The 14,377-nt window shown below is 43.4% G+C and overlaps 1 protein-coding gene across 1 annotated transcript in view; it reads right to left on the bottom strand.

Moving 5' to 3' along the window:
- Positions 1 to 1,311: 1,311 nt before the first annotated feature.
- The window catches only part of cdk6 (cyclin dependent kinase 6), a 56,210-nt gene continuing 43,144 nt past the window's right edge, over positions 1,312 to 14,377 (bottom strand). The window contains exons 5-8 of the mRNA XM_015955856.3: positions 12,475 to 12,584; positions 1,981 to 2,031; positions 1,777 to 1,912; positions 1,312 to 1,692 (exon numbers count right to left, since the gene is read on the bottom strand). Of these exons, the coding sequence (XP_015811342.1) occupies positions 1,540 to 1,692; positions 1,777 to 1,912; positions 1,981 to 2,031; positions 12,475 to 12,584 (450 nt within the window). The 3' untranslated portion in view covers positions 1,312 to 1,539. The remainder of the gene's footprint in view (positions 1,693 to 1,776; positions 1,913 to 1,980; positions 2,032 to 12,474; positions 12,585 to 14,377) is intronic.

Genomic DNA, 14,377 nt, shown 5'->3' with positions numbered 1-14,377 from the left:
GTGAATGTTTAGTAGCCCAGAGTTGTGCAAACTGTGCCCGAAAGGTTTGGACGTCCAGAAAAAAAAAAAGAACCTGAGAAAGTTGAAGTCTGTGTGTGCTAATAGGACTAACTGTAAAGAACCAGTGTTAAAATATTACTGCTTTGCAAGAACTACAACACATAAAAACGCTTCTGCATAAATTGCTTTTGTTTTGCTAGTAGAAACGGAACTGCGATAAAACAGCAAAAATCATGAAAAAAAAACGTGTGCATGACTTCAGTACGAAACTACTATAAGTTGCTCCGCCACACTCCTGGTAAGCATCCACCCATCATACCACATTCCTCTCTACGCTACCCTCTTTAACCAGGTTTCTATCACTGCAGCTAGCACAGTACAGTACCAAAGTATAGCCACACAAACTCTACCATCTATAGTTGGTGTCTGTGGTGTAAGAATATAGTATGCTCCAGTATCGAAAACAACACAATCAAGTAACGAGAACATTAAAATTAAATACAGAATGGTGACAGAACTTTACCAAATGTTTTAATGATGAATCATCCTGGTGGGACTTTTCTCCAATTGCAAACCTGCGCATTAAATTCTCAACTGGATTGTAATTGACTGGATTTCAGAGTAAACGGACTTTAAAAAGTCTTAAAATAAATGGCAGGATAATTCAGAAGTCTTAGACCATTGTCTCAGCACCAGGTTCATCAAGAAATCCTCCAAGAGTACAGCAACCATTAGAATCCTGCTAAAGGCTTGTTTGCAGTTCCTCTTTAAATATACAAGGTGGCAGCAGTGAGTAGAACTGGAGTGACAGAGAGCTTGGCAGTGTTTGGCTGGCTTAGTCCTGGTGATGTTGCAGTGTCTTTACAGGAACATGCTTATATCGGTGTTCCACGGTGAGCTTGAAGGCAGGTAAGATCCACGCAGACTCCTCTCCAGGTCCTCCAGGCTTCAAGGACTCTCACAGGTCGAAACACTGGTCAGAGGCCGATGGCCTCCACAGGCCGCCTGGCTTTCCGACTACAAGTCACGCTGATAGTCGGAGGTGTTTTTGCATTGTTACACAGTCAAAATGATTCAACCTAAAAGCAGCAAATTTGATCCATCGCTTCAGTGAAGGACAGTTTTTGTGCCCTAACGACACCTGTGCTCAGTCTTTTCTGAAGCATCGACAAAAACAAAAAGGCCTTTCATTTAAGTACGTTTTGCGTTCAACTGAACACAGCAACTGAATTTTTGACACTAAAAACCAGAGAAAAATCTGAAAGAAACAAATCCCATCAAACACCAAAAGGCAGTGATGTAAACATCCTCATGTTAACTACTTTTCACTGATGCAGCTGTTAAAAGGCAAATAAAATAACTAAAATCTATCCAAATATCATGTTAGAGCCTTTAATGTGTTTAACAGAACATCGAAGGCCCCGGTGGATTTGTTTTCAATCAGATTTTATTTCTTACATCAGTGTCTAAAAGCTTAATTGTTGAATTAATTTTTGCAAACCAAACATGTTTGGGATGACTGAAGGTAGAGGGGGAGCGTCAGGCCGTCCTCTCCTCCATAGTGGGCTTGTTGGTGGGGATGGGTTGGGTCATGTACACACTTCGGCTGAGGCTGTCCACGCTTTGAAAGTACGGATGAGTCAACGCGGCGAATGCTGATATTCTCCTGGAGGGGTTGAAGGCCAGGAACTGCTGTAGAGATGAAGAGAAGACGAGTCAGAAAAACTGATGCTTCCATTTTCATCCGTGTTGAACAGATAATAAAAATAAACTAACCAGTAACAAGGCTCGTCCTTGCTCATCTATCTCAGGAACCAGGTCTTCTATTGGCTTTGGGGGTCGAGGTGTGAAGGCACTCTGTGGTAAAGCCACTTCCTGGGGCCAGTCTTCTGCTGAAGGTACCCCAACCACGCTGTGGAACCATGGAGACCATCAGAATCCAGCAGGATTCACAGTGCTCTCTTTCTATTCATTACTTACTCAAATATCTTCCCCAGCTGATCAACATCTGAGTTCCCTCTAAAAAGGGGTCTGGAGAAGAGAAATAAAAAAACAAGTCAGCAGAGGCGTGTCTAGGGAGTGGCCTGGGGTAGCACATGTCAGCCCTGGGATCTGATCGTCCACCCCACCAATATCCACAAAAAGCTTGTGGCTATAAACTCTGAACCAGTAGATGGAAGCATGTACCCTTTTCCATTCCCAAGCCAAGAGATAATTTCCGTATTATTTTTATTTGTTTGTTTATTTTTCGAGTTGACATAAATAGTATTTAGAATCCCCGTCCCATTCCCACTCAACTCCAGTTGGTGGCAGTAATGCACCAAGAAGGGGCTTAGATCTCCATCTTCCGCAGATCTTTGGCGCCAGGTCTGTGGCGTCTCACACTCACTATTGAACACTCCAATAGAGAAACCTTACATACACAAGCGTGTGTACGCACACAGGTGCTCTCACAAGTGTGGACTCAGGTGTTTGTAAACACATAACCTAAGGCTGTGGTTGGCACTAAATGCACTATGAATTATTACTGTGAGCTTTTCAGCAACAAAAATGTTACAGTTATGTATCCCGGTGTTGTTGGTGCAGTGACATTTTGGTTCTGTTGTATTTTTGTGTCCTTTTTCTGCAGGTCTAGAAGCAGATTCGTGTACATGCTATTTTTGAGAACTTTTCCCCCTCACCTCTTTCTTTTCCTCTCCCCATTCTCTTTCATTACTGTCTCAGTGTTCTTTGAGATTTAAAAAAACTGAAAATATTTCTAATTCATCTCAATTTTCCAAACAAACAAAACAAACAAAAAAAAAACAGCTTAACCATAGGGGCCACCCATGCATAAACAAAAGGCCCCACCTGGCTCACCCCATTTTTAAAGTCCAAGACACGCCACTGCCAGTCAGATTCATCGCTCCAACACTTAGATGGGAGTTAGAGCTCTCCCCTGTAGGTGAACCACCTCAAAACACAAGCCAACAGGAATGTGTGAGGCTCATGTGAACGTTTGAAGTCCACATGTTGTCTGGATTGTGGAGCAACATTGAACCTCTGAGGATGGGAGGGGAGGAAGCAGGGAGGGAAGGAGGAGCAGCAGCAAATCTGCTGGTGGTTCCTGTGGCTTTGGGCAGTCTTCGGATTCCCGTGGGCGGTCATGGCTTACCCTGGCACTCGCACAAATTCCAGTAGTCATCAACACAAGCCTGCTAGTCGCCACATACAAGAAAAGCCTATTTACCCCTTCAGCACGCCAGCTTTCACTCGCTCCGATTTGTCGATGCAAGCAGGAAAGGCACGAGAGAGAGGAGCTGGATTGTTTTGATTGATAGAGAAGTATGAAAACGAGGCTTTCCTGTTCAGGTTCCTCTGTAAGGAAACGGGGAAGGAGAGCTTTATTGTAACAGCACAGATTTCATTTCTGAAGCCCACACAATTCTCCTGCACCAAAAGCCCAAGTAAACCCAGATACATTCTGTCATTGGACCACGTGTTCTTCTGGACCCTGCAGACTGGTTCCATCCTTCCCACTAACAGGAAGCTTTGCATAGCTGACAGGGCCAGATTAACACTTTGTTGTACCCTGGGCAACAATATTAAAGGGCCCCATCATCATGACCCAAGGATCACCATAACATGGTCACATACAGAATATTTTACTGTAATATGTATATACTCAATACTTGAATGCCTGACGTCACGTAACACACTCAGGGTAACCTTTGACCCACCTCGTGTGGACTGACCAATGAGGAGAGGGTCTTCACTTGAGGCCCTCTCTTCATTGGTCAGTCTGCATGAGACTGACTCTCATCTGACGTAAAGTCATAGGCAGCGAAGCGTCTCTGTGCAGCGCAAAAGCCCGGGTGGACAGTTTGTTTAATATAGGGTGACCATATTTCCATTTCCAAAAAAGAGGACAGGGGATCTGTGCCTATGACGTCACACTATGGCAACGCCACACAAACCATGTTGGGACCCATTTTTGTAAGAACTAAAATTAATATCAGATTTTGCCAATAAAAGGGCTCTAAAACAATTCATATGTAAATATTTTGTATATTTATTGCAAAATCTCATTTTTCTGCTTTAGTGCTGCAACAAGGTTTTATTAATAATAAATTATTATACCTTTTGTTTTACTGCAGCATCGGTAAGCTTCCTGTGCACAGATTATTAAGGATGCTTGTTTCAGCTGTGAGATTAGATGATAGGGTCAGTGAAAAAATAAGTTGTCACACTGGAAACTTTCAGAGAATCCACAAATAGTGGCTTTCAAATGGTTTTGTTACTTTTTACAAGTTTAGAAAAGAAGCAGATGAGACAGCATGTCTGATAATTTAGTTTTTCATCTGATAACATTAGAACATGTCAGTGATGTCTGAGGGGCTTTTATAAACACCGTATAACTAATACTCCTGGAGAGGGTATGAACTACACAGAGGCTTCTGGGGAGCCCAGTTGGGGGGGGGGGGGGGGGGGGGGGGGGGTCATTTTTCCTTGGCCCCCAAAATGTCTTGAAACTGCCCTGGGTGTGTGACTGAGTTTTGAAGGTGATCTGAATTGTATCAGATGTATACATATGACGTGTGTATAACTTATTGTTTTATACAGGTAAAAACGTGTAGTGGAGATAAATCTATGTACATTTTACTTTTCAACACTTTGTTTTGTTTTCTTGTTTTTATTTAACTATTTTCCTGTCCTGTCTGTCTCTCATCTTGCTGCATCTCCTCTCAACTCTCCAGAAAATCTGCTGCCTGGATTCTTACTTTTTCACCTCATCAGTTACTTTTGAGCAGATCAAAGGGATCTCCTGACCGCAAAGCGGAGAGCGCGTTTCGATGCTGCGTCAGTGAGGTGAAATCACCGCAGCACAGGTGATGAGCTCCGCAGTAGCAGAGCGCTTCAGGCACAAATAAGACAGAAAGTAGAGAACATGTGCGGACATAAACGATTGTATATTAATTAGTTTTTTGGTTGCGCCACTTTGAGAATGGACCGTGCGCTGGACGCAGCAGCCTGGAGTGCTGCGCACCAACGATCATCGCTCTGCCGCTCTCTGTGCTCTCTTCTCAAAAGAGTCCATGAATGATATGTGTAGGATATCCAGCTCCCCCATAAGTCGATCCCTGCTCCTGGATGAAATACAATCAATACACTTTCATACACTAACGATTCATCAATACAAGAACCCCCCCCCCCCCCCCCCCCCCCCCCCCCAGTATTTTGCTTGTGCCCTTGCTGCCCTGGGCCCTTTAGAGTTCATGGACCCCTGCCCAGTTGCCCATATGGTTAATCCGGCCTTGATAGCTGAACACCCACAAACTGTGGGACTTCTGTCAGACATGGTTATTGTAGCTTTTCATGTGCAGCCTTACTTCAACCAACTGCTCTGGTTTAAAAGTCAGACAGAGGAGAAAAGTGATTGTTACTAATTAAAACAAGCAGCTCTAACAGGTGTATCAGTGTTTCATTGCAGTTGCACCACAAATGCAGACCTCTCAAGATAAAGAGTTAAAAGCCATTCAAATATCAGACCAAACCTGTTTCTGACAGTTGCAAATGGAAAAAATGCACCTACAGCAAGTTATCGTGCCAAAACAAGTAGGCTGATGGTTCCATTAAGTCCCGTTCAAAACCTGGGGTGGGTTTTTCCTTTTTGAGGAAAAGCGGCAGTTGAATGGGGTTTATTACAAATGGAAACTGATCTTTGAGCCTCTATAAGCAAATAACATTTTGTTGGAGCTTAAAATGTCCCAGGTGCCCTAATAAAACACGCTCATTATGATAGGGAGAAAGGGATGATGGGGAGCCTAAATCTCGTCCCTTTATGGTCGGCTCATGGGTCCCGGGAAGAACAAAAAAATGAATGAGAGTCAACGGGATAAAAGAGCTATTTTCCACTCCGCTTTGCCTCATGCCCTGGATCGCACATATGTTGTACTTAAATTAAAATGAAAAGTGATGAAGTGTGCTTTGACCACACCAGTCATGTACTTTGAGATTTGTCATTTAACTTGTAAAAGTCAGCATGACTACAAATCAGACATCAGCACGTTGCATATTATATGACGTCACCACAGAATCTCCTCTCCCCTAGTGTAGCTGCTACTTACCACGTGGCCAGATTCATGGTGGTTCTTTCCTCCCGAAGGAAGGATTAATAGTTAGCTGAATTTACAGCCAATTTTCCTCTGCTTTTCTACGTGTCTGGCTTGATGACATCAAATTGGTGATGCGCATTTGTAGTACTGGGCATATTTTCACACAAAACATAACATAACGCTTGTCCCCGTTTGAAAATAAGAGCTATTGTGTGTGTGTATATTTTGTGGGTGGGTGATAGTGGTGAGTGTTGGCGGCTTTGACTGTTGATTCAGCCGACAGGGGAAGGGGTTTGAAGCAAGACAAGTAAAGGCAGAAAGTGAAAGTACAGTCAGGGTTCCTCAATGAAGTCCCAACTTAGGCGATATGTCAAGAATGTGTGTGCAGTGAGGTTCGGCTGTTTGTAGAAGAGTTGCTGTTGAACAAATAAAAAGAGCAATGGACCAGACCAGAAGCTACGGATCTATCTGGCATTATTTTATAGTCTGGATTTTACCATTTGCATCCTGGAACCAGAGTGGTAAATGCTTGTTTTCCTCTCTTTCAACATGGATAATGTTAGCAGCTGAAGCTAGCAGCTCAGGCTGGTATTGACAGATGTTTGGTGTAGCGTAGCTCTGCGGTAGCGTTGCTGTGACCAACGTTTAAATAGTACTGACACTGAAGTAGGTTGGAACATGTAGATGTAGCAGGAGTGGCTATCATGTGCCATAAGCTTGCAGGTTTGTAGGATTTCCTTCTTCCATCTTTGGAATATTGCTAAGATTAGAATCATGCTTTCCCTGAGTGATGCTGAAAAACTATTTTACACATTTATTACATCAAGACTCTGTAATTGATTACTCTCAGGAAGTCCAAGGAGTGTAGTTAAGTCTTTAGCTTGTCCAAAATGCTGCAACTAGAGTTCTGATGAGAATTAAAAAGAGAGAACATATCTCTCCTGTCTTAGCTTCCCTACATTGGCTACCTGTTAAATTCAGAAGAGGCAGATCTTTTAGCTATCAGGCTCCTCTTTTCTGGAACCAGCTCCCAGCTTTAGTCCGTGAGGCAGACACCTTGACTATTTTCAAGACTAGGCTTAAAACATTTTTATTTGATAGGGCCTATGGTTATAATCTGATGTTAGCCCAGATCTGGACAAGTGGGTGAGTAGAAAGATGGAGTGTACAGTCGGTAAAGACAGCTCTCCCTTGCCCTACCGCAACATGTCTCCATCTAAAAGTCTATGTTGTCCAGAGTTATCTCCGTAGTTATGCTGCTATATGCTTAGACTGCTGGAGGACACATGACCACTTTCCACGCTTGACTACTTTCTTCTACAATTTGCTCTTTAATTCTATTATTTCCTGCTATTTCAGCAGTTTATTTTTTTTCACTAAGTGTTTTTCTCCTCAGAAGAAGCTACAATGATGTTCTGCGGAGCTGTGGTGGCCTCATGGAGGGGGCCTTCGTCTTGAACACTGCTGCTAACCACTTAAACATCCTCTCTCTCCTGATAATAGCATTTTACTTTCTTTGACATTGAATGTGCTACTACTAGTAGTGATGCACCGATTTTTGGGCCGATACGATATACAATATTAAGATCACTGTTAAGGCCGATAACCGATATTTGTCGATACCGATATACTGACATTAATGCTTTTAAAATCAGCAGATTTTGTATAGAATGAAAATGATTAAAGCTGACTTTATGTTATTATGTACACACACCACACTCATTTAAGGTTCTGAGATGATTTCAGACAAACAATTACACATCACCCCCTCACCCTCTGAAACAGGCAAACAAATGGAGACAAGATGGAAAAAATATTAGTTGTTAATATCGGCCCAGTTTCATTTATCGAACCGATACCGATATGTTAAAAAAATGACTAACATCGGCCGATACCAATATTGATGCCGATATATTGTCCCTAACTACTAGTTTATCTGATAAATTACTTATAGATTCACTAAAAATAAAGTTTCTCTTACTAAATAGAATATTTACTAAGAAATCCCAATGTGGTCATAGAAACACTACTTGGTATACATTTGTTTGTGTGGGGGGGTGTCTGTATGTGGAGGTGTGTGCGCGCGCGTGTGTGTCTGCTCTGTCTTCTCCATCCCCAGTGAGTCGTGGTGAATGGCTGCTTATACTGAGCCAGGATCTTTTGGAGGTTTCTTCCTGTTAAAAAGGAGTTTTCCTCTCCACTGCCGCTAAATGCTTGCTTAGTATGAGGATTGCTGTAAAGTCACACTGACCCCAGTCAGTGACTTGAAGCAACCTGCTGGGTGAGGGCTGAGCTGGATTTATCAATCGAGTTCCAAACTGTGAGAAAGTCACCAACACTGAGCCTCTCCCAGGCAGTCATTAACACACCGTGTTCAGGCTTTTCCATTTGAGGAATGTCAACAAGCCAACACACTCCCCCTCAGTCATTCCAATGATGACTCAGATGCAGACTTGCTTTATATTTACTCAAATTCCTGAATCCTTGTTACAACATTTTTAAAAAGAGTCTGTTTGATGATGGACGGGAAGAAAAAACTCCACTGAGAGAAACTTTCGTAGTTCCTTAAACCAAAAAAAAAAAAAAAAAAAAAACAACAACAAAAAACAAACAAAAAAACCTAAGTTATTTTCCGACCCGATCCAACCCATGGTGACGGGGCGGATGTTGGACGTGGTCACAGCTCACTGGAGTTTCAGACCGTAGACAGCAGCTTATGTGAAATTACAACTGTGTTTGCAGTGGTGCAGTGGTTAGAGCTGTTGCCTTGCAGCAAGAAGGTCCTGGGTTTGCCCCCCAGCCTGGGATCTTTCTGCATGGAGTTTGCATGTTCTCCCTGTGCATGCGTGGGTTCTCTCTGGGTGCTCAGGCTTCCTCCCACAGTCCAAAAACATGACTGTTAGGTAATTGGTCTGTCTAAATTGTCCTTAGGTGTGAGTGTGTGATTGTTTGTCCTCTGTGTCTCTGTGCTGCCCTGCGATGGACTGGTTCTCTGTCCAGGGTGTACCCTGCCTGATTACCTATTGACCGCTGGAGATAGGCACCAGGCACCAGCCAACCCCCCCGCCCCCACGTGGACTCTTTGGACGTGAAGCAAAGAGTTGAAACCGGAATGAACATCTGCACGGCCTACACACGTTTTTAGAAGACACCATGCCGACATATCAGCCAATTACTGCCACCACGCCGTGTCTTAAGAACGCGCCATGATGGCATGGCGAGATGGAAATTTTGAGGCATTCGTGCCACCATTCTTGGTGGTAATATTACGCTGGACTTGGGAATGCATATTACACCTTGGCACAACAGAGGACGGTGTCATGATCGCATGGTAAGTTACTGCCGAGCTCCGACCAGCAGCTATATTGAAAATGAAAGTAAAAACGGGCCGGAAGTTTCACTTTTAACAGAACCAGCTGAAATTGTAAACTGACACCTTTAAGTGCGGCTTGCCAAAAAAAATTTAATGAGCGCAGCTTCAATTGCAATGAAGATATGTCTGAGATAGGGACAGCAGTAGCTCAGGAGGTAGAGCGGGTTGTCCAGTCATCGAAAGGTTGCAGGTTTAATGCTAGCTCCTGGCAGAGAATGCTGCTGTTGTGTCCTTGGGCAAGACACTTAACCCCCCATGCCTGCTGGTGGTGGTCAGTGGAGCCAATGTTCGGAAGGCCTTGCCTCTGTCAGTGCGCCCCAGGGCAGCTGTGGCTATAATGTCATCATCACCAGCAATTGAAGGACTGACTGTGTGGTGAAGCACCTTGGGGGGTTGTAGAATCATAAGAAGGCACAATACAAATACAGGCCACTAACCACAAGTTTTGTCCAAGTAAAAAAAAAAAAGTCCATGGCAGAGACTGCCTCATACCCCCTTTATATCGCCATCACTAAACCTTTAGGACACAATGGCGCCACATTACCGCCAGTGTCTGACCACTTATAAACGACCGAAGGCTCCCTAATGCTGGCTCAGCTTTGCAGCAATTAGGCAGCATTATTTTATAAAAGAGGCTGTTGTATTCTATTTTCCCCATTTTTCAGACCACACACAAACACATTCTTGTCTCCACTCTAGAGAACTGATTCAGAATTGAATCTGAATCAATTCTGAATCAAATGGTCACCTGGAGAATCGGGACTGAATTGCATTGTGAGCTGTTGTAAGAGTCACATCCCTATTATTTAGTATCCGTTGGCTGTTGACAGTTAGCGTTAGCTCATTGTTAGCGCTAGTTACAGTAGGCTACCACAGTTGTTTATGGCTGTTGTAATTCTGCTTTGAACTATTAGAAAATTAGGGGTTAGCTAAATTACAACCAGATATTTATAATCTTAAATTCAATTGTCCTGCAAAAGAAAGCTCCTCTTCTTGGTTTGCACTTTCCCTTCAATCAGCCGTTTGATTTCTTTCACCTCCTCTCCCAGGTGCCTTTTAATCTTTAACAGGTGGCCTTTTAAAAGCCATCCTAATCACCTGGAAGAGAGAAAACGATGAGGGGTTGTGTTCACAGCCATTAGAAGAGCTCCGCTGCACCTTTAGGAAATGTTGGTGTCATATAGTGAAGATGCCCACACGTGCGCACCCCCCCCCCCACACACACACACACACAAAGCTTTTGGAACATTCTTGAACGACGAACATTCATAAATCAGTAAAACCACTTTTGTGTTCTTCATGATTTGTTTATACATGTTTTATGTGAACGGCATCATGAAAAGAACCTGACAGCCAGCTGCTTCTTTCCTAAAGAAAGCTGCTCCTTCACAAGACACGACACGATGACGTCCTTGTGAATGAAGTCAGAAAAAACTAACCTTTGTTGATCAGTTTCAGCGCCTGGTTTTATAAGTTAATCAGAGGATCGAATAAACAAATCCAAAGTTGTTTAAAAGTGAGAAGTAAATGATTTTGAAAACCTCGTAACCTGGTGTGACCCTATGAGAAACGTGGGCTGGTGTGAGGCTTGCCATGGGGGGTAGGGGAACGGTTGGGGAAGGAAGCAGGGCTGCTCCTCCTGGCAGCAAGCCCTACCTCAGAAGGACGGTTCTTATCTCCAACGCACACTCAAGTACACTCACACAAACATGGTTGACTGATGGTTGCAGAACACAGCTCTGTATGGATGCGTGGAATAAACGGTTCATCTCAAACCTTTTGCTAATTAAATATAACAAACACCTTGGCGAAAAGTCCTTTTTCATTTGACCAATTCTTTAAAAACTCTGATATTAGCGTCGCTCACCAGAGTATGACGTTCGTTAAACCACAAACTGCCAAGCACCTTAACCAAGTAGAATCTTGTCTTGCATGCTGCGACCACAAAAGGCAGCCTACGCTACTGTAATGGTTTGATAAGCCAACTGAAAAGAGATTACTTATTTCTTACATCTGTCAGGTGTTATGTGAGGAGAAGATGACTCCCAAATGACTGAGGTCGAGGGTGCTGAGCAATTTACATCTTCTAAACAGAAAAGATATTTATTCAAAGCAAACACATTAAGCAGACTTCCAACATCCTCAGTGGTCCAAACCCAACTTATTCTCCAACCGATGTGGACATTAGATGCTATACTAAACACAAAGCATCAAAAACCACTCTATATTACCTTTAAGTCATTGTAAAACTGCAAAAACTAATTTAAAAATACAGAAAATTGATGCAACGTGCAACTGGAAATCGTTGCACAAACTTAGCTGAACTGAAGAAACAGATTTCCTCCATCTCCATTTTTATTCCCACACCTGGCACTTACCTCCATAGATCTGAAAACCAGCCTGAACAGGATGAAGAGTTCACAGGGAATATTAAAGCTATTCCTGAATATACTCATTTTCCAAAACAAAACTCGATGAATGGGTTACACGTGGCTCTGCAGCATCTAAACAACTGAAGTAAAGATACGATCATCTGAGCAGAAACCTTTGTGGGTAAATGAGGAATATTCCTCCTGGGCACGAGTCTTCTTGTGTTTTTCCTGCCACATGTTTCTGCAGAGTCACCTAACGTTCGCTGCTATGAGCACGACCCACTGGGATGTCACCATCAGTTGCCGGCAGGATAGCGTATGACAGAAACTATCCTAAGGAGCAGCTCAGAAGACCATGCATATCCAAAAATGATGCTTCAGAGAAAGGTCTTGCTTTAAAAACCAACACTAGTTTCTGACCAACGTTGAATAAAGTGTGATGATGAACAACCAACTTAAGTTAAAGCAGATGGGTGCTGGAGGGGAGGGATTAGTTCTCTGGTTTAACTTCACTCTGAAAACTCCTGATTTCTTCTGGTTCAGCCACCCTCACAAAAACCAACATTAGATGCAATCATGCAACCAGACTTAATTCTGACATGTGGTGTGAGTTTTTTTGGTGTGCACATCTCACCTTCTCCTGAACATCTCTGCAAAGATGCAGCCAACACTCCACAGGTCCACTGGTGTAGCATAACTGGACTGGAGCAGCACTTCTGGGGCCCGGTACCACAGCGTCACCACCTACAAAACAAACAGCAGGGAAAACATGCAGACTTCATTATAAAAGCTACATGTTGAACACTTCCCAGCAGCCTTAGGTAAAGGTCTCCATCCCGATGTGGCCAGACAGGCAGGCGCGCGCGCACGCACGCGCGCACACACACACACACACACACTGAGGGCTGAGCTGGATTTATCAATCGAGTTCCAAACTGTGAGAAAGTCAACAACACTGAGCCTCTCCCAGTCCATTAACACACCGTGTTCAGGCTTTTCCATTCGAGGAATGTCAACAAGCCGACACGCTCCCCCTCAGTCATTCCAACGATGACTCAAATGCAGACTTGCTTTATATTTACTCAAATTCCTGAATCCTTGTTACAACATTTTTAAAAAGAGTGTTTGATGATGGAAGGGAAGAAAAAAACCACTGAGAGAAACTTTCGAAGTTCTTTAAACCAAAAATAAATAAATAAATAAAAAGTTCTTTTCTGACCCGATCCAACCCACGGTGACGGGGCGGATGTTGGACGTGGTCACAGCTCACTGGAGTTTCAGACTGTAGATTGTTGTTGTTTGTTGTTTATGTGCTTAGCAGACGCTTTTACCCAAAGCGACTTACAATTTTTTTTTAACCTATAGGGCATGTTGTGTTGAGATTGCAGCTTATGTGAAATTACAACTGTGTTTGCAGACAATAGAAAAAGAATGATGAAAGTTTGACTTGTATTTAAAAATATGAATATATTTCAGAGAAACCCTTTTATTTGACTTCTTCAGAAATTGCATCAGTTCATAAAAACTGCAATTAGGAAGTTTGTGGTTCAAGTAGGAACACTAGTGGGAGGTCTCTACCTAACAGCTAACATAAAGGCTAGCAGTTAAGCTTTTCGGTTCAACGACTGTCATTAAAATGCTGAAAAAGGCGAATTTTGCATTCTTTTGTCGGCATCATGGCGGAGCCTGGAAGTAAAGGTAAGAGAGTAATGTCTTTGGAGGTGAAGCAAAGAGTTAAAACCAGAATGAATATCTGCACGGCCTACACAGGTTTTTAGAAGACACCATGCCGACAAATCAGCCAATTACTGCCACCACGACGTGTCGTAAGAACGCGCCATGATGGCATGGTGAGACGGAAATTTTGAGGCATTTGTGCCGCCATTCTTGGTGGTAATATTGTGCCGGACTTGTGAATGCATGGCGCAATAGAGGGCGGTGTCATGATCACATGGTGAGTTACTGCCGAGCTCTGGCCAGCAGCCATATTGTAAATGGGTTCAGCTGCAGTTTCACTCTTCAAGCACAGCAAAGTGCTTATCAGGATGTTGGAGCCTGATTTATGCCATTATCCGTCCTTGCGTAGGGCTCCGGCAGGCACACAAGTACGTACGGAGTCGAGCCCACTTTTTTAAACATCCGTCGAACGAGACGGATTACGCAAGCTTGTGATTGGTCAGGACGCTGCTGTTGTTTACAGCGCTGCCATTGCAAAGAGAGCCGAGGATAACTAGCGGCAGACACGGAGAAGCTTGATGAATACCTCTCGAAAAAACTCAAAAAATATGAACGCTTAATTCCCCCGTGACTGGAGGAGTGAAAAGATGCGCAGCAAGCGTTTTATTTGTGGACGGAAATGACAGGAAACGTGGGTTTAGAGGTGGGGAGCGCATGAAGAGGTGGGAGAATGAGAGACAAATATGTCCGCGTTAAAAGTCTCTTATATACACAAAAAACACAATATAAACACACGATCTTGGACCGATACATGACGGGATACCACAGAACAGCGCTACGCCCTCTGATGTCCTGCCGGG

This window comes from Nothobranchius furzeri, chromosome 11 (genome assembly GCF_043380555.1).
Source record: "Nothobranchius furzeri strain GRZ-AD chromosome 11, NfurGRZ-RIMD1, whole genome shotgun sequence".
Taxonomy (NCBI): Eukaryota; Metazoa; Chordata; class Actinopteri; order Cyprinodontiformes; family Nothobranchiidae; genus Nothobranchius; species Nothobranchius furzeri.
This window is presented reverse-complemented; position numbering and strand designations above follow the sequence as displayed.